Source organism: Staurois parvus, unplaced genomic scaffold, assembly GCF_062004578.1.
Source record: "Staurois parvus isolate SC_StPar_1 unplaced genomic scaffold, SC_StPar_1.0 ptg000051l, whole genome shotgun sequence".
Classification (NCBI taxonomy): Eukaryota; Metazoa; Chordata; class Amphibia; order Anura; family Ranidae; genus Staurois; species Staurois parvus.
Genome location: NW_028317847.1, coordinates 3,085,178 through 3,104,043, shown reverse-complemented (window position 1 = coordinate 3,104,043; position 18,866 = coordinate 3,085,178). Strand labels below are relative to the sequence as shown.

The following is an 18,866-nucleotide window of genomic DNA, read 5'->3' as shown; positions in this document are numbered from 1 at the left end:
TCACTGAAATTGAAAGCAAAAGAAAATCACATTTTGGTTTGTCTCCGGAACAGGAATAGTGGGAAATCTTCCAATAGGGACACTAGTTCTGGTGGCCTGGGGGTCCCCAAGGATTTTCCTTAATTTGCAAGGATTTCTTCTCACTTCCTGTTTGGCTATGGGACAGGAAGTGAAGGTAAATCTCTGCAATGGGACAGCACATGGCAAAAAAAAAATCACACAGGGATTATAACCCTCCCTGGCTATATCCAAAATGGAAAAAAAAAAGTTTTGCGTATAGTTCTACGTTAATGGACAATCAGGCAGCTAACAAAGCAATCTATATACAGTATGATAAATCCAACTAATTCAGAGATAGAATGCATTGCTGCTCTATTGCTGAACTGTGTCTACTGCCTTGCTGAATAAAAGTGCAGGACAGACTTGCCTGGACTATTCCTAGGTGTCCTTATCTCATATATATATATATATATATATATATATATATATTGTGACATTATGAAAGGTGAGGTGATTGATGGACACTTTGTGTCACCTTGCATGCGTTCATATCTGGGAGAAGTTGGTTCTGGACCAGATTTTGTGGTCCACTGATGACCACCAGCAGGTGGTATAAATCAAGCAGGACTGGAGCAAGAAATTGCTCTTGGCCTGGGACTCAGAGAGCCATATCTGAGTGAGCTGTGGATGAAAGTGTGTGTTGTACAAGAAAGGGAAATGTTTGCATAGGAATCTCCTGTGTTAGCGCCTGGATGGCGAGGGTTTATTTTCTGTTTTGTTTTTGTTTATGATGCTTGCATGCTGACAAGTCAGATTTTAAGAAAGCCCTGCTATCTGGACTACCTTTTTCCCAGGGAAGGTGATCCCCCACATGAGCTACCCCCACAAAAAAAAAAATACATATATATATATATTTATTATTATTATACAGGATTTATATATATAAAGTGAGGAACAGAAGTATTTGAACACCCTGCGATTTTGCAAGTTCTCCCACTTAGAAATTATGGATGAGTCTGAAATTCACATTGTAGGTGCATTCCCACCTACAAACAGAATTTAAAAAAAAATTCAGGAAATCACACTGTATGATTTTTAAAGAATTTATGTGTCTTGCACTGCTGAATATAAGTATTTGAACACCTGAGAAAATCAGTGTTAATATTTGGTACAGAAGCCTTTCTTTGCAATTACAGAGGTCAAACATTTCTTGTAGTTCTTGACCAGGTTTGCACACACTGCAACAGGGATTTTGGCCCACTCCTCCACACAGATCTCCTCTAGATCTGTCAGGTTTCGGGGCTGTCGCTGAGCAACACAGAGTTTCAGCTCCCTCCAAAGATGTTCTATTGGATTTAGGTCTGGAGATTGGCTAGGCCACTCCAGAACCTTGATATGCTTATTACGGAGCCACTCCTTGGTTATCCTGGCTGTGTGCTTCAGGTCGTTGTCATGTTAGAAGACCCAGCCATGACCCATCTTCAATGCTCTGACTGAGGGAAGGAGGTTGTTGCTCAAAATCTCATAATAAATGGCCCCATTCATCCTCTCCTTAATACAGTGCAGTCGTCCTGTCCCCTTCGCAGAAAAGCACCCCCAAAGCATGATGTTACCACCCCCATGCTTCACAGTAGGGATGGTGTTCTTGGGATGCAACTCATCCATTTTCCTCCAAACACGACGAGTGAAGTTTAGACCAAAAAGTTCTACTTTTGTCTCATCTGACCACATGACTTTCTCCCATGCCTCCTCTGGATCATCCAGATGGTCATTGGCAAACTTCAGACAGGCCTGGACATGTGATGACTTGAGCAGGGGAACCTTCCTTGCAATGCATGATTTGAAATCATGATGGCGTAGTGTTCTACCGACAGTGACCTTTGAAACTGTGGTCCCAGCTCTCTTTATGTCATTGATCAGCTCCTCCCTTTTAGTTCTGGGCTGATTCCTCACCTTTCTTATCATCAGTGATACCCCACAAGGTGAGATCTTGCATGGAGCCCCAGTCCGAGGGAGACTCACAGTCGTCTTTAGCCTCTTCCATTTTCTAACAGTTGCTCCAACAGTTGATTTATTTTCACCAAGCTGCTTGGCAATTGCCCCGTAGCCCTTTCCAGCCTTGTGGAAGTCTACAATTTTGTATCTGGTGTCTTTTGACAGCTCTTTGGTCTTGCCCATGGTAGTAGTTGGCATCTGACTGACTGTGGGGTGGACAGGTGTCTTTAAAGAGCTCAGACACGTGCTACTAAGTTAGATTAATGAGTGGAGTAGAGGTGGACTTTTTAAAGGCACAGTAACAGGTCTTCAGGTCCAGAATTCTTGTTGTTTCTTAGGTGTTCAAATACTTATGTTCAGCAGTGCAAGACAAATAAAGTCTTTAAAAATCATACAATGGGATTTCCTGAATTTTTTTTTAAATTCTGTCTCTCAGAGTGGGAATGCACCTACAATGTGAATTTCAGACCCCTCCATGATTTCTAAGTGGGAGAACTTGCAAAATCCCAGGGTGTTCAAATACTTCTGTTCCTCACTGTATATTCTTCAGTCATAATATACAATACTTGTTAAGGGTGCAACGTCATGATCATTCATACTTACTGCCTCACTATTCAGGCTAATATAATTTAATACTTTGTAAATATCAAAGCAAACCTTCTCATGAAAAAAGAACATATTAACTATACAAAATGCTGCAAATAGTCTTGTTTTATTAATTCTCAAGTCTCTCCTCCTGAAATAGCCATGTGCTGAAATAATAGGAAGAGCCCCATCACATTGGAGTCCTGTCTCTTTCAACTTCAAAGCACAGTTTGTCCCTCGACACACCCCCTCAGCATTCCAGGCAGGCATGTGACAGTGCTTTGATATGGAGCCATGTAGATCCCTATAGTGTTAAGAGGCACAGAAGCAGCTTCAAGATGCAGCTCCTGCTGGATTAGAACATGAGGACTTGAGAATTTACCATATGTTTCCTTTTTTTTTCTCTATAGATATTTACTTTGATCTGCTTAGATCACTAATAAATTAAAAGCGTTCTCTTTCCTTTAAATGTAAAGTGTGTCTTCCATACTTTCACAAGGGAAGCAGTGTTATAATCTGTGATACTGCTAACTCTATCCTAGTGGCATGATGGCCAACTTTTGCTATGGATGCAGGGTTGGAAACTGCCCAGGGGCTACAGGTACATACGGGGCCCCTGCAGTCTCCCTGCTCCCCAGCAGGGGTGATCTCATTTGGACAGCAGGGGGCAGTCACTGTGGCGGGTGGGGGAAATAACAGGAACCGAACTTCTGTGTGGCTCTCACTGACACAGCTAAAAGCCAGGAGAGCTACGAAAGATTGGTTCCAGTCATTTCTCCCATCCGCCACAATGATTATCCTCCCCTATCCACTTTCGATTCCCCCGCTGCCTGGGCTCTCTGTGAGCTTCTCCGTATTCAGGATGCCTCCCCATATTTCTAAATGAACACAGTGAGTGATTGATACCCATCACCCATTTCCGGAACCCTAGTAAACTGTTATTCAGTTTATGAATGAACAAGAGCCCCTGTCTCCTGTTCATTCATCTGCAGTGCAGATGAGGCTGCAGAAAGGAACTGGGGAATGCTTCTCAGTCTCAAAACTGAGAATTCAGGGGTCTGTTTAGACCACTGATAACTCACCAAAGATCCCCCCCACAAACAGCGTTGTAAATAAAATGTAAAAATAATTTAAAAAAAACGAAAAATATTTCTAATCAGACTAAAAGCTTCACCCAATATGTAGCATAATTTAGCCACACTCACTGTTTTCCATGGCATCACCATCTCCCTGGTGGGGGCCCCAGTGCAGTACTTTGCCCAGGGACCTATGATGTTATTAAGATGGCACTGCCTTAACTTTGTACACCCAGACAGTAGTTCATAAAGCCAAGGTGTAGAAGCATACCTTTTGAGGTTTGTTTTGGGAGGGGAGTGCTAAAGAAGTGATGCCAAGTAATACCTTCTGTTTAATTGAGGCATAATGTACAAGCAACACGATGGCACGATGGCTCCATGGCTCAGGTAGTTTTCGACACACAGTTGGGAACCCAGCATGGAGGACTGGTGGGCATAATGTAGCTGACCAGAGTTTTAGCAGATAAAGAGAACGTTCATTACACTAATTCAACCTCCTTATAACACTTAATACTACCCTACCTGAACACCTAACAACTAAACAACCCCCCCAACACCTCACCCCAACAATATTCCCTTACCCTATCCCTTAGCAAGGGTGTTTCCTGAATGCAGTGGACCTGTGTGATCAGTGGCTGGGCCCACTTCATCAGGAAAACAAAAAGGTGCTATATGATTAGCAATCTTGCAGTACTGAAGTCCTGGGCTCAGTTTCCAAGAGGCGTATTGTTTGTATAATCTCATTGTGTTAGTATGGCTTTCTTCTAGGTGATCTGATTCCTTCTCACAGTCAAAAAACATAGCAACGGTTTAAATGGCGTCTTCTCAAAAAGGCCCTATTAGTTTTATATCAGTGACTGTGGACAGGACAATCCGATCTCCTTGAGCCCCACCACTACCCCCCTCTCCAGGATATATGCATGAAAAGGCACTTGTGCCAGTGCTGTGTCAGAAGGTAAAAATATGTCCCCGCTGATTTCCATCATCCAATCACGCACAGGCAAAAAAAATTGCTGTTTTTTATTTTCCTTGCACTCTTTACAAAGTGAAGCTCCACCACATTCACTAAGCTCTGGGGAAAATTAGCGCAACTGCACTTGCAAAGTGCAGTCTACTTTCCTTTAGTGAATCCAACCCATTATGATACAAAAAAGAAATGATCATTCAAAGCACTGCGACATCTTTTAATCTTACACTTTTTGTTTGCACGTACTTTCCTAATTGTGATTCTGATTTTTATAGGGATAAAAAACAGCTAATTATAGGAGAGGAAAACCACATCCTGTTAACCATAAACGCACGCAATGATGGCGAAGGGGCGTACGAGGCAGAACTCCACGTCAGTGTACCTGAAGAGGCAGATTATATAGGCATCGAGCGACATGTGGAGGTAAGTCCTTGATGGTTCAAATCCATCTGAATGAATCACCTACCTGATGAATTAAAATCTACCCGCTAATTCCCTGTGTCAGAAAGGCACAGAACACTACAAGCAGACATCTGGAAGCCAAGGACAGTTAATGTAAAACATCATATCCTATTCTTTCAAGATAAAACTCATTGTCAGCAATTTCCTGTCTGCTAGGAAAACAAAGGATATTGTAGTTTACGCAGAGGATAGGTTTAGGGAGTGTCGAATAAAACTTTACCGTGTAAAAGACCATACAATGGTGCAGCCTGCTGTGTAGGACCGTACAATGGCGTGACCCAATATATATTTTATCCGGTTATCTTTTGTGGGTTTTTTTTGTGAGGTAATGGGAGTGAATAAAAATAACGAAAAGCACAACTCTGGGTTTATCGCAAAGTTGTTAATTTTTTCCTCCTGGATGGCCCACCCCAATGGAGTCAGAAAACAAACAAAAAAAATTTGCTTATGAAAAGTGTATATTATTATTATTATACAGGATTTATATACCGCCAACAGTTTGCGCAGCACTTTACAATATAAGGGAGACAGTACAATTACAATACATTTCAGTTCAGAAGGAATGTGAGGGCTCTGCTTGCGGAGCTTACAATCTAAACAGTGAGACATGATGCCAGACATGCTGAAAAATAGATTTTGGGTGTATAATACACTTTTAGTTAGTATTAGGGTTATGGAAGAATTTTCTACTAGTGAGTTAAGAGTTAGTAGTGTACAAATATAACTTATGGATAGGGGTTAGTGGTTGTGATTAGGACTTTGGATGATAATAATTAGGTTTCAGAGAACACACTCTGCAGAAATAAACCCCCCCACTATATGTTTGTTATGTGTTCCCATTCACACAGCATACCTAAAAAATTATTTGAAAATATTTCCTACCTTTTTAGTTGTTTCTTTGGATCAGGTTTATATGTAGGACTCTATTAGCAGCTTGTACTGTTTGGAATCACTTGCAATGTGGAAACAGATATAGGAACAAGCCTATGTTAAGAAAGGCAATGTACACATCTAGTTTACCACTGTTAATGAAATTTTCCAGCACAGAATAGACAGGCTTAAATATGGTAAACAGCCCCCTCCTTAAAGTGATTGTAAAGGCATTGATATAAACTCCGCTGAGGACGCCGACTAAACACATGGGCTACATGTGAGAATGCTCTGCTCACCCTCTCCGCCATACTGATATTTTAAAGGTTGAATCTGATTCCAGATGTGGCTTTATTCCACATCACAGGGTTATAGTTTTAAATTTTCAGGGAACAATAAATCTCACCTCTGTACTCTGCGGGGTTGATTTACTAAACCGGGAGGGTGCAAAATTATTTATTATTATTATACAGGATATTTACACTCACTGGCCACTTTATTAGGCACACCTGTTCAATTTCTTGGTAACACAAATTCCTAATCAGCCAATCACATGGCAGCAACTCCGTACATTTAGGCATCTAGACATGGAAAAGATGACTTGCTGAAGTTCAACCCGAGTATCAGAATAGGGAAGAAAGCATGGTGGCTGGTGCCAGATGGGCTGGTCTGAGTATTTCCAAAACTGCTGATCTAATGGGATTTTCACACACAACCATCTCTAGGGTTTACAGAGAATGGTCCAAAAAAGAGAAAATATCCAGTGAGTGGCAGTTGTGTGGACGAAAACAACTTGTTGATGTCAGAGGAAAATGGGCAGACTAGTTTGAGATGATAGAAAGGCAATAGTAACCCATGGCAATATGGACCAAAATCTCTGAGGAATGTTTCCAACACCTTGTTGAATCCATACCATGAAGAATGAAGGCAGTTCTGAAGGCAAAGGAGGTCCAACCCGGCACTAGCAAGGTGTACCTAATAAAGTGGCTGATGAGTGTATGTATGTATGTGTATATGTGTGTGTGTATATATATATATATATGTATACTGTGTGTGTATGTATATATATATATTTTTTTTTTTTTTTTTTTTTAAATAAACATGTTGACTTACCTGCTCTGTGCATATTGCAGAATGCCCCTGAACCTCCTCTCCAGGGGTCCCCCGCCGGCACTCTCGGCTACTTCTCTACTTGGTGTGTGTGTCCCCCAGCAAGCTGCTTCCTATGGTGACACACCTGCGGGCTCCCTCCCATGCTGGGCTCTGGGCTCTGAGTTGACACACTCAGTCCCACCTCCTTCTCCCTCCTTACAAAATCTGACAACAGCAGGAGCCATTGGCTCCCCAAGCTGTCTCTGAGCCTGCGAGAGGGGAGAAAGAGAACCAATGCTACTGCAGATGGGCTCAGTGCTGGACCAGTCCAGGTAAGTATTTGTTGGAGGGAGGCAGCAACTAGTGGAAGGTTTTTGGCCTAAATGCAGCTAATGCAACAAACCAAACCAACAAACCAGATAAGGTAATACACCAAAAAAAGAAACAAATAAGAGAAGTTCATTGGCTGGGTCTACATTACATACACTTTAAGTGGTTGATTAATTGCAATGCAGTGGATTAGTGATAGTATTGTGGCATTGCAGCTTTGGTTCCTTATTTCATTTCCCACCAGGAATACTATCTGCATGGAGTTTGGATGTAATGCTAATGTACGCTTCCTGTGGGTGCTCCAGTTTCATACAACAGCCTTAAATTGATGCAAGTAGTTTGATCTGTTTCCAGGAAAACAGACCCTTTAAGACTGTGTACGATTGTGGTGGGGGCATTAGAGAGTTAAGTTCCTTCAGGGATTGATGTGAACAGTTCTGTGTACCCAGGAAAGTGCTGCATAGACATCACTACGTAAAATTAGCACATAATAATTCATTCACCCATGTTTCTTTTCCTTAGGGTCTGAGGCAACTTAACTGTGAATACAAAATGGTAAACGACTCTCGGATGGTAGTATGCGACCTTGGAAACCCCATGGTGGCCGGAACCAATGTAAGTGTTGAGCAAGTGGGCCTCACTCAGAGTTATGCTGTAGAGGCTCCGTTTTATATTTGTATACACGTTGCATTCTCCCTGAAAGTTTTCTTTGCCTCAACAGACATTTTCATAGGAACATAGATATCCAGGCATACAGCCAGGAGTGACCTTGCCTGTTAAGCCGGCCATGCAAGGATTAAAATTCAGCTGGTTCAGCAGGGAACAGCCAAATTTCAATCTATGTATTGGCAGGCTGGTTATACACAAGTCAATCTATTGATCAGCCAATCAGCCTGTTGGAATTTTTTCTTTCGATCAGCATTGCCGACTATAGCTATAATGTATCTGTGAAAATTAATATTTACAGTGCATTTGGCCTCCTTTATGAACATTCCTTAACCAAAACATTTCTGGTAGTCCACTGCAGACAATCAGATGCTTCCTATTAGCCCAGATAGCCTAATAATCAAGAGTGTAGTAATATATTGCAGTCATATTTCAACTGATTAAAGTCTAATTGGTTCAACATGAATTCTCAGAGGGGTTGATCTACTAAAAGCAAATAGACTGTAGACTTTGCAAGTGCAGTTGCACTATTTTCCCCAGAGATGATTTCTATCATCCAATCATGCAAGCAGAATGCTGTTTTTTTGTTTTCCTTTGCACCTGATTGGATATACTTTACAAAGTGAAGCTTCACCACATTTACACTTACTAAGGAAAATGGGTGAAGCTGCACTTGCAAAGTGCAGTCTATTTGCCTTTAGTAAACACACGCCATTGCCTTTATTGGTTCTCCCTGGACAGTGTGGAAACTCATATTAGTGTTATAACCATGCATGTGTACTGCCCAGAGGCAGACTGACCATTTGGAAACTCGGGCACCGCCCGAGGGCCCGGGGTCAGTAGGGGGCCCCATGAGATGCCCCTGGTATCTTTTTCATAGGCTTTTTTGAGTTTGGGCAAGGAAACAGGGGCCCCATGATCCCCTATTGCCCGGGGGGCCCATGAGTTGTCAGTCCACCCCTGGTACTGCCCTGCAGAGGACACCTGGTACAGCTACCTGCTACATACAAATCATGACCTTACAGGTCTTTTTTTCTCTTTTAGCTCTCACTTGGCCTGAGATTTAATGTGCAGAGGTTAGAAAATGCAGACAGCATCAACTTTGGTCTATACGTGAAAAGGTAAGCCTTGAAATACATGCAGAAACACCACCATTTACAATAGCTTCTAGTATTTGCTGTTTATTTTAGCAGGAGGTGAGGCAGTGACACAAAGCCATAGGATAATAGAAGTAGGCCAGCCAAAGATGGTTCAAAGCTTGGCCAGTTCAGCAGGGACCAGTCAAAATTCGATCTATCTATGGGCAGGCTGATTGTACCAATGTCGATTCATCAATCAGTTTGGATACAACCAGCATTTCAGATATTCAGCAAGCGATTATTGCCAATGGCTATAGCCTCTAGAAATCAGTGTTCTTTCAGCAGGGACGGCACCCTCTGTCGGGAGAACCCATTAGCTCCACAGGAGTCAATGTCGGTCAGTGTTCATGGGGAAATCAAGCAATTTCATAATTTACGGCTTGTCTTACACTACTTGTGAAACAGTGTCTGTGAATGTGTTTTAACAATGCATTTAGGAAGTTAGGGAAAAGTCTAATTAGTTTACCCATATGGCAAATTAAATGCACTTTCTAAAGAGGTGTGATCCTTAAAGTAGAACTATAGGCAAGACTTTATTTCATTTTGAATAGAGTAAAGGAGGGTTATAACCCATGTCAGCTTTTCTGTCATCTGTGTCCCATTGGGGAAATTTATCTTCACTTCTTGTCCCATGGCCAAAACAGGAAGTGAGAGGAAATCCCTGGAGTCCATTGGGCCCCCACCAGGTCACCAGAACTAGAGTCACCATTAGAAGTTTCTTCCCTCTATTACTGTTATGGGGACAACCTAAAATTTGGACTTTTCTTGTACTTTAAATTTTGTTGCGTTAGACAAGGCAAACAGTGAGGGTTAGTCTCCCTAACAGTGAGGGAAGGAGTGGAGGGGGGGCATGGGGTGCATAGGTAGCATTAAAACCTGACAGGTTCAAATCCATCCACACTCTGCTCAAATAAATAAATAAAAGTTTCATCTTTAGCTATACTTTAAGCTGGCTATACCTACAAATTTAATCTGTTTGCTGAGATTCTAGCTGAAATTTGAACAGCAGGGAGCGTCCTTTGCTATGAAAATCCAATCAGATGCAGCCACTGTTTAGGTATTCGGACAGATACAGGCAGAAGGGATTTATTTATGCTATTTAGCTTAAGATTCTTATAGTGTATGGCCAACATTAGAGAGAAGAGGCGTTAGTCAAATTGATTGACATTTTGCTTGGCATAATTTGTAAAGTTTTTTGTATTCCAATTTTTTATTTTATTGGTTCGGACTAAAAAAACAACTTTTTTTAAAATAGATTTTTATAGATTATTTTTATTATAAAATTTACTATTTTTTTTATAAGATCTAAAAAATAGAATAAAAGTAAAATTGACCATTGTGATTGCCCTTTAGCATGCCAGACTCCTTGCAGGGCACTGCATTTTCCCAATAGCAGCCCATTAGTAAACTGAGTGACCTTTATCTGACAAAATGAGATAAAAGAATTAAGAAATTTCAAACATTATCAAGATAGCAGAAAAGCAAATCTTAAGGAAGTGCAGGAGGGAAGGAAGTGGTGACAAAGAAGGGTTATTATCACAGCATGATGACCTTGAAGTCATACGTCATAATCTCAGCCATGTTTTTCCAGTGCAAAAAGATCATCCATCTCCCATGAAAATCTCACACGTTATTAATGAGGCTGACGCAGCTTGGATGTACCTGTGCTACAGAGGGGGGCAGGAAGTCGTGTTAGTAGCAAAGGGGCCAAAAGAGCAGATACACTTTGTGACTAGAGGGTTTTTTTTTTTACATATGTTTTGTGTCAATAGTGGAAGATTTATGAGGGTGATCTCCACTCCCACCAGTGTTATTACTGGAGGGGGACTAGGGCTCAGGTCAGCTCCTTCTAACTTCCTTCTGCCTTAAAATGAAACTGCGGAGGCTTTTACATATGTATCTATTATAAGCTACTATTTTAAAGTCTGTCCAAAAGTATCCTCTCTCCTTATGACTTTTATATTTTTAATTAGTTGTCATTTCTTCTAGACAGATCTTGTGTTCTTTCTCTTGTGGCTGAACACCAGAGCATGCTGGTGTACTAAACTGTTCTATTTAAGATATATGAAAAGGGCATATTTTTTTTTAAAGCTTTGAATAGAGTAGGGAAGAGTTAAGCCGGCCATAGACAGTTATTTTATTTTTCCTGCAGGAAAGAAAATTGCTCAATTTCCCCTTCAACACAGTCAGTGAAGATGGGGGAGTCTCTACCATGAGGCTATTGTGTCCATTGTGTTCGGGAGAACACAGTGATTGCTGTTAGGGGCTACAATAGCCGCTAGCAATAGTCGCTAGCAATAGTCGCATGTAAAATCCATCAAGCTGGCTGTATATCCAGCCTGCCCATACATGGATCGAATCTTAGCCAGTCCCTGCTGAAAAGACAGAGATTCAACCTGTCTATGGCTGGCTTTAGACCCTCTGTAAAGTTTTTTTATTTTTGGTGTCTGTGCCCCCACTGGAGAGATTCAGTTTCTCAGTTCATGTGACCAAAACCAAAAGTGAGGGGAAATTCAAACATTTAAAGTTAAGGTCTTCATCAGAGTCTCAGTAGTCACACACCTATTGGGTTTATCCATAAATAAGAAGACTTTTAATTCTCAGAAGCCTTAAAGAGGTCCTGTCGCTAGAGCTTTCATTTCAACAAAAATCTTCCCATAAAATTATATGTGCATTTGAGAAATTGCATGCATGCTATGTACCTGTAAAAGCCTCCCTTATGTAGGAATCCAAAAGCCCTTGGACTGCTGTTGGACACCACCATCTTGGATGTGATATCAGCAGCGCCAACAGACTCAAAGCTGTCACTTAAAGTAAATCTATAGCCCAAACCTTTTTTTTTTCATTCTAGATAGAGTAAGGGAGGATTTTTACCCCTATTGGGTTCCTTTTGTCATCTCTGTCCCATTGGGGAGGTTTTCCTTCACTTCCTGTAAGAGGAAATCCTTCCAAAGTGAGGGAAAACCTGGAATTCACCAGGGTAGACAAAACTAGTGTCTCTGCAGGGGCAGACTGACCATTTGGAATCTTGGGCACTGCCCGAGGTCAGTAGGGGGCCCCATCAGATGCCCCTGGTACCTTTTTCATAGGCTTTTTTGAGTTTGGGCAAGGACACAGGGGCCCCAAGATCCCCTATTGCCCGGGGGCCCCATGAGTTGTCAGTCCGCCCCTGTGTCCCTGTTAGAAGATTTAGCCTCTGTTACTGTGCTGGTGACAACTCAAACTTGGCATTTTCTTTTACTTTCATACTCAGTGACAATAGACTCCAGGACAAATCGAGAGGGTGAATCTCCCTAAGAGGGGACACAGACAGTAATACAAATATGACGTGTTTTAATATCCCTCCATTCTACCCAAAACTAAAAGAAATCGTTTTGCCATTACCGTACTTATGTTTTATGTGACACTCTCTGTTACATTCCCCTTCATTCCTGCCCCAGCAGCTGAACAAAAGAATATTAAAGCTACACTCCCATGTCACGTTATCAAGCGTTTTTTCAAACTTTCTTTCAAGCGTTTTTTGGAGCAGAATTGCATGTTTTTGCAGCTTTTTTTTGTCAGGCATTTTTCAACTAGGCGTTTGGAGTGCTGCTGAAAAAGTAGTGGAGAGATGCTGTTTGAGCAGAAAACAGACATCAAAACGTTTGAAAAAAAAATGCACGAAAATGCTCATGTCCTGCTTTTCAGTCCATAGAGACAAAAACACTCAATTCTGCCTGAAAAGAAGCTTATGTACTTATTTTGAGCGACAGGCGTTTTGCTACAAGCGACAGAACACTCAGATGTGAACAAGGGCTATTGAAAATAATAGTTTTTTGCTTGTTAAGCATTTTTGAGCTTTGAGCTACAAGCTACAAAATGCTCAGGTGTGAACAGGGCCTTAGGGATGTTAGGGGATGGGCCAGGGAGCTAGGCTAACACACAGTATTTAGACATTCCCAGAAAAGGAGATGGCTATGATGTGTGAGGAGGCCGGGGCTGTGCTAAGGAATTGACTAGTCAATATTTCTAGCCCATGACCATTAAAAGTGAATAAAATCAGTAATGGAAAGGAAGACACTGCAAGTAAGTACTTTAAAATACTCATCCTGTCAAAAAGTAAAAGTCAGCAGCTACAAAAACTGCCACTTACCTGTCCCTCAGTCCCATGTTGTGTCCCCCGCAGTCCATTTCACCAGCCGTCCTGTATTTCTGGGGGCCGGCATCTTCAGTGTGGGTACCCGGCTGTCACTGCTTGTGGCTTCACAGCCGGGTACCCACTGCACATGCGCGAGTAGTGCTGCACTTCATGAATGGTCCTGTAGTCTTCTGGGACCTGTCACGTGTCCCAAAATACTACAGGGAGGAAGGGAGGGAAGAGACCTTCCGTTTCCGATCACCTAGGCAATAGGACCGGAAGTGGGAGCGGGTACCTGTCAAATTCGGGTACCTGCCCCCCAAAATGCCAGTCCTTAATGGGGAGAGGGGGAGCAGTCCTTAAAGCAGAACTTCCCCTTTTGGGTGGAGCTCCGCTTTAAGGTGACCCTGCACCCTTCAATGCTAGGATTCAATTGACTTTTGCCACCTTCATTGATGTAGGTACTTCTTGCCGATTAGAGTCCTTCATTGCTAAATTTTGGTTGCACATGGCTCTTGATGTCTATTGTCCTTTGTTGCTAGGATGCAGGTGGCTCTTCCTGTCTTAATATCCTTCATTGCTAGGATGCAGGTAGCTTTTGCTGCCTAGCATCATTTGTTCCTAGGATGTAGGCAGCCCTTGCTGTCCTGCATCTTTTATTGCTAGCATGCAAGTGTCTTTCATTGGTAGGATGCAGGTGGCTCTTGCTCTCTAGTGTCTTTCATTGGTAGGATGCAGGTGGCTCTTGCCGTCTAGTGTCTTTCATTGGTAGGATGCAGGTGGCTCTTGCTGTCTAGTGTCTTTCATTGGTAGGATGCAGGTGGCTCTTGCCGTCTAGTGTCTTTCATTGGTAGGATGCAGGTGGCTCTTGCCGTCTAGTGTCTTTCATTGGTAGGATGTAAGTGGCTCTTGCCGTCTAGTGTCTTTCATTGGTAGGATGCAGGTGGCTCTTGCTGTCTAGTGTCTTTCATTGGTAGGATGTAAGTGGCTCTTGCCGTCTAGTGTCTTTCATTGGTAGGATGTAGGTGGCTCTTGCTGCCTAGTGTCTTTCATTGGTAGGATGTAGGTGGCTCTTGCTGTCTAGTGTCTTTCATTGCTAGGATGTAGGTGGCTCTTGCTGTCTAGTGTCTTTCATTGGTAGGATGCAGGTGGCTCTTGCTGTCTAGTGTCTTTCATTGGTAGGATGCAGGTGGCTCTCGCTGTCTAGTGTCTTTCATTGCTGGGATGCAGGTGGCTCTTGCTGTCTAGTGTCTTTCATTGCTAGGATGCAGGTGGCTCTCGCTGTCTAGTGTCTTTCATTGGTAGGATGCAGGTGGCTCTTGCCGTCTAGTGTCTTTCATTGGTAGGATGCAGGTGGCTCTCGCTGTCTAGTGTTTTTCATTGGTAGGATGCAGGTGGCTCTTGCCGTCTAGTGTCTTTCATTGGTAGGATGCAGGTGGCTCTCGCTGTCTAGTGTCTTTCATTGGTAGGATGCAAGTGGCTCTTGCCGTCTAGTGTCTTTCATTGGTAGGATGCAGGTGGCTCTTGCTGTCTAGTGTCTTTCATTGGTAGGATGTAAGTGGCTCTTGCCGTCTAGTGTCTTTCATTGGTAGGATGTAGGTGGCTCTTGCTGCCTAGTGTCTTTCATTGGTAGGATGTAGGTGGCTCTTGCTGTCTAGTGTCTTTCATTGCTAGGATGTAGGTGGCTCTTGCTGTCTAGTGTCTTTCATTGCTAGGATGTAGGTGGCTCTTGCTGTCTAGTGTCTTTCATTGGTAGGATGCAGGTGGCTCTTGCTGTCTAGTGTCTTTCATTGGTAGGATGCAGGTGGCTCTTGCTGTCTAGTGTCTTTCATTGGTAGGATGCAGGTGGCTCTTGCTGTCTAGTGTCTTTCATTGGTAGGATGCAGGTGGCTCTTGCCGTCTAGTGTCTTTCATTGGTAGGATGCAGGTGGCTCTTGATGTCTAGTGTCTTTCATTGGTAGGATGTAAGTGGCTCTTGCTGTCTAGTGTCTTTCATTGGTAGGATGTAGGTGGCTCTTGATGCCTAGTGTCTTTCATTGGTAGGATGTAGGTGGCTCTTGCTGTCTAGTGTCTTTCATTGCTAGGATGTAGGTGGCTCTTGCTGTCTAGTGTCTTTCATTGCTAGGATGTAGGTGGCTCTTGCTGTCTAGTGTCTTTCATTGGTAGGATGCAGGTGGCTCTTGCTGTCTAGTGTCTTTCATTGGTAGGATGCAGGTGGCTCTCGCTGTCTAGTGTCTTTCATTGCTGGGATGCAGGTGGCTCTTGCTGTCTAGTGTCTTTCATTGCTAGGATGCAGGTGGCTCTCGCTGTCTAGTGTCTTTCATTGGTAGGATGCAGGTGGCTCTTGCCGTCTAGTGTCTTTCATTGGTAGGATGCAGGTGGCTCTTGCTGTCTAGTGTCTTTCATTGGTAGGATGCAGGTGGCTCTTGCCGTCTAGTGTCTTTCATTGGTAGGATGCAGGTGGCTCTTGCTGTCTAGTGTCTTTCATTGGTAGGATGTAAGTGGCTCTTGCTGTCTAGTGTCTTTCATTGGTAGGATGTAGGTGGCTCTTGATGCCTAGTGTCTTTCATTGGTAGGATGTAGGTGGCTCTTGCTGTCTAGTGTCTTTCATTGCTAGGATGTAGGTGGCTCTTGCTGTCTAGTGTCTTTCATTGCTAGGATGTAGGTGGCTCTTGCTGTCTAGTGTCTTTCATTGCTAGGATGTAGGTGGCTCTTGCTGTCTAGTGTCTTTCATTGCTAGGATGTAGGTGGCTCTTGCTGTCTAGTGTCTTTCATTGCTAGGATCCAGGTGGTTCTTGCTGTCTATTGTCTTTCATTGGTAGGATGCAGGTGGCTCTTGCTGTCTAGTGTCTTTCATTGCTAGGATGTAGGTGGCTCTTGCTGTCTAGTGTCTTTCATTGGTAGGATGCAGGTGGCTCTTGCTGTCTAGTGTCTTTTACTGGTAGGATGCAGGTGGCTCTTGCTGTCTAGTGTCTTTTACTGGTAGGATACAGGTGGGTCTTGCTGTCTAGTGTCTTTCATTGCTGGGATGCAGATGGTTCTTGCTGTCCAGCATCTTTCATTGCTAAAATGTAGGTGGCTCTTGCTGTCTAGTGTCTTTCATTGGTAGGATGCAGGTGGCTCTTGCTGTCTAGTGTCTTTCATTGGTAGGATGTAGGTGGCTCTTGCTGTCTAGTGTCTTTCATTGGTAGGATGTAGGTGGCTCTTGCTGTCTAGTGTCTTTCATTGCTAGGATGTAGGTGGCTCTTGCTGTCTAGTGTCTTTCATTGCTGGGATGCAGATGGTTCTTGCTGTCCAGCATCCTTCATTGCTAAAATGTAGGTGGCTCTTGCTGTCTAGTGTCTTTCATTGCTAGGATGCAGATGGCTCTTGCTGACTTAAAGTGATATTAAAGCTTCGTTTGTATTCTTTAAAAAATAACAAACATGTCATACTTACCATACAAAACCATTTGCACAGTGCAGCCCCGATCCTCTTCTCCTCAGGTCCCACACCGATGCTACTGGCTCTCCCCTCATGACCCGTGCCCCCAATAGCAAGTTGCTTGCTATGAGGGCATTGGTGCATGCTTGCTCCTGTGCCCTGTTCTATACGTCTATAGGACACATAGAGCTGTGGCTCGGCTCAGCACTGCCCCCTCGCTCTCTCCTTATTAGCTCACTGGCTGTGATTGACAGCAGTGGGAGCCAATGGCTACTTCCACTGTCTCAGCCAATGAGGAGAGAGAGATCCAGGACATCCAAGGCTCTTGTGCATATTGCTGGATTGAGAGGGGGCTTAGGTGAGTATTAAGGAGGGCTGTGGGGGGAACAGCACACAGAAGGTTTTTTACCTTTATGTATACAATGTATGAAGGTGAAAAACCTTCAAAATTTACAACCACAAAGGCAGCTATAAGGGCCAACATGTTAACTCAATGGTGGGCAATCAAACTGAATACACATTGATATTTACATTTTGGCCCAGAGCAGGCCAATCTGCTTTGGTACCCTGTATGTATGTGAACATTAGCACAAAAGTGTACATTTGTACAGAATAAAATACAGTCCATACATAGACCCCAGTTGTAGAGTTCGATCTCAATGCAGAGCAAGTTTACTGATCTTTATACAGCTGTTGCATAAGCCAATAGAAAACAACACACCCGTGACCAACTTATTGTACTATTATTATACAGTTTTACAGTATAGCGCCAACAGTTGGTGTAACACATCCTTTATTACAGGTAGTTTTATACTGCCTACAATTTATGCAGTACTTTACATATTGTACTTCTACATTAGCTTTACAAAATACCTGTAAAAACACAAACACTGTAGTGATAAAAATGCTGCATTTTTTATGGTCTTGTGCATGACCCCTAAATATACTCCCAAGTGAGTGCCGGATAGGATAACACAACTAAAATGCTATTACTTTCAGTTGCGTACAAACATACAGACAACTGTAAAAAAAAAATATGGAGGGAACTTAAAGAACATGCAAACCTAACATTTCATTTTCCTGATATGTGTCTGCTGTACCAAGTACTTGTATGAACAAGTATCCTGTTTTCTTTGTATTCCTTCCTTTGTGTGAAATCCCTGGTGTTCCTGCCAGTCCCTCTGCTTTCCTATTAAAAACTTACCACACTAAGCATGGGAGCAGAGAATGGTCCGTTCTCTAGCTGTGCTGAGAACTCAGCCTTCTCTCTTCTAATGATCTGACTTGTGCTGATATGCCCGCCTGCACAGCCATTCACTGGGAAGACTAGGTTACCACTGTTTCTCCTCCCCCAGCTCTCTAAGCTTCTCATGCAGCTGAGAATGGAGGATATGTGATCACTTATAAAAAAGGGGGGAAAAGGTATTTATAATGTTTTTTACATGTATACACAAATGTTTTGTCTTTCACTTCTATTTTTAACTGAATGGGTTGTTTTACAAGGTGAGGGTTTACAGTCACTTTAAAATAGTTATCTTCCCAATCAATTACATCTATGAGTAGCTTTTTTATCTGGTGTTTGAGGCTCATGGACATGAGTTCTCATTTCTTTGCATCCGGGAGACATGGGGGGGTTTATTTACTAAAGCTAGAGAGTCCAAAATCAGACTCCCTTCTGCATAGAAACCAATCAGCTTCTAACCTCAGCTTGTTCAATGAAGCTTTGGCAATGAAACCTGGAAGCTGATTAGTTTCTATGCAGAAGTGAGTCTGATTTTGCACTCTCCAGCTTTAGTAAATAAACCCCGTGATGTCATCACGACACCAGAACACTCATCACTCAACACAATGGCAGATGGACCCATTTAGCCGCTGTATGAACGCTATAGAGAAACCATCTAAAAATAGAGTTTTTGCAGAAGAAAAAAAGTCATGGAATTTATTTACTTCATCAAAATAATTCAGATATTTTCCACTGTGAACCGATAACGTCCGAAAAACTGTTTGTTTTGCGTTCTTTCAAACCGCATTCCGCCAGATTACATGCTTGTTATTACAAAACACGCGGACGGTTCCAGAAAAATGTCAGTGTATTTGTAGCAAACGCTCCGGAGCCGTCGCCTCTCGTGAAGAATGTTCGAATG

General features: G+C 42.7%; 1 protein-coding gene across 1 annotated transcript in view; it reads left to right on the top strand.

Annotated features, from left to right (window-relative positions):
• The window catches only part of ITGA8 (integrin subunit alpha 8), a 238,366-nt gene that overhangs the window by 164,761 nt on the left and 54,739 nt on the right, over nt 1–18,866 (top strand). The window contains exons 20-22 of the mRNA XM_089666320.1: nt 4,899–5,046; nt 7,900–7,992; nt 9,088–9,164. Coding sequence (XP_089522446.1) covers nt 4,899–5,046; nt 7,900–7,992; nt 9,088–9,164 — 318 coding nt within the window. The remainder of the gene's footprint in view (nt 1–4,898; nt 5,047–7,899; nt 7,993–9,087; nt 9,165–18,866) is intronic.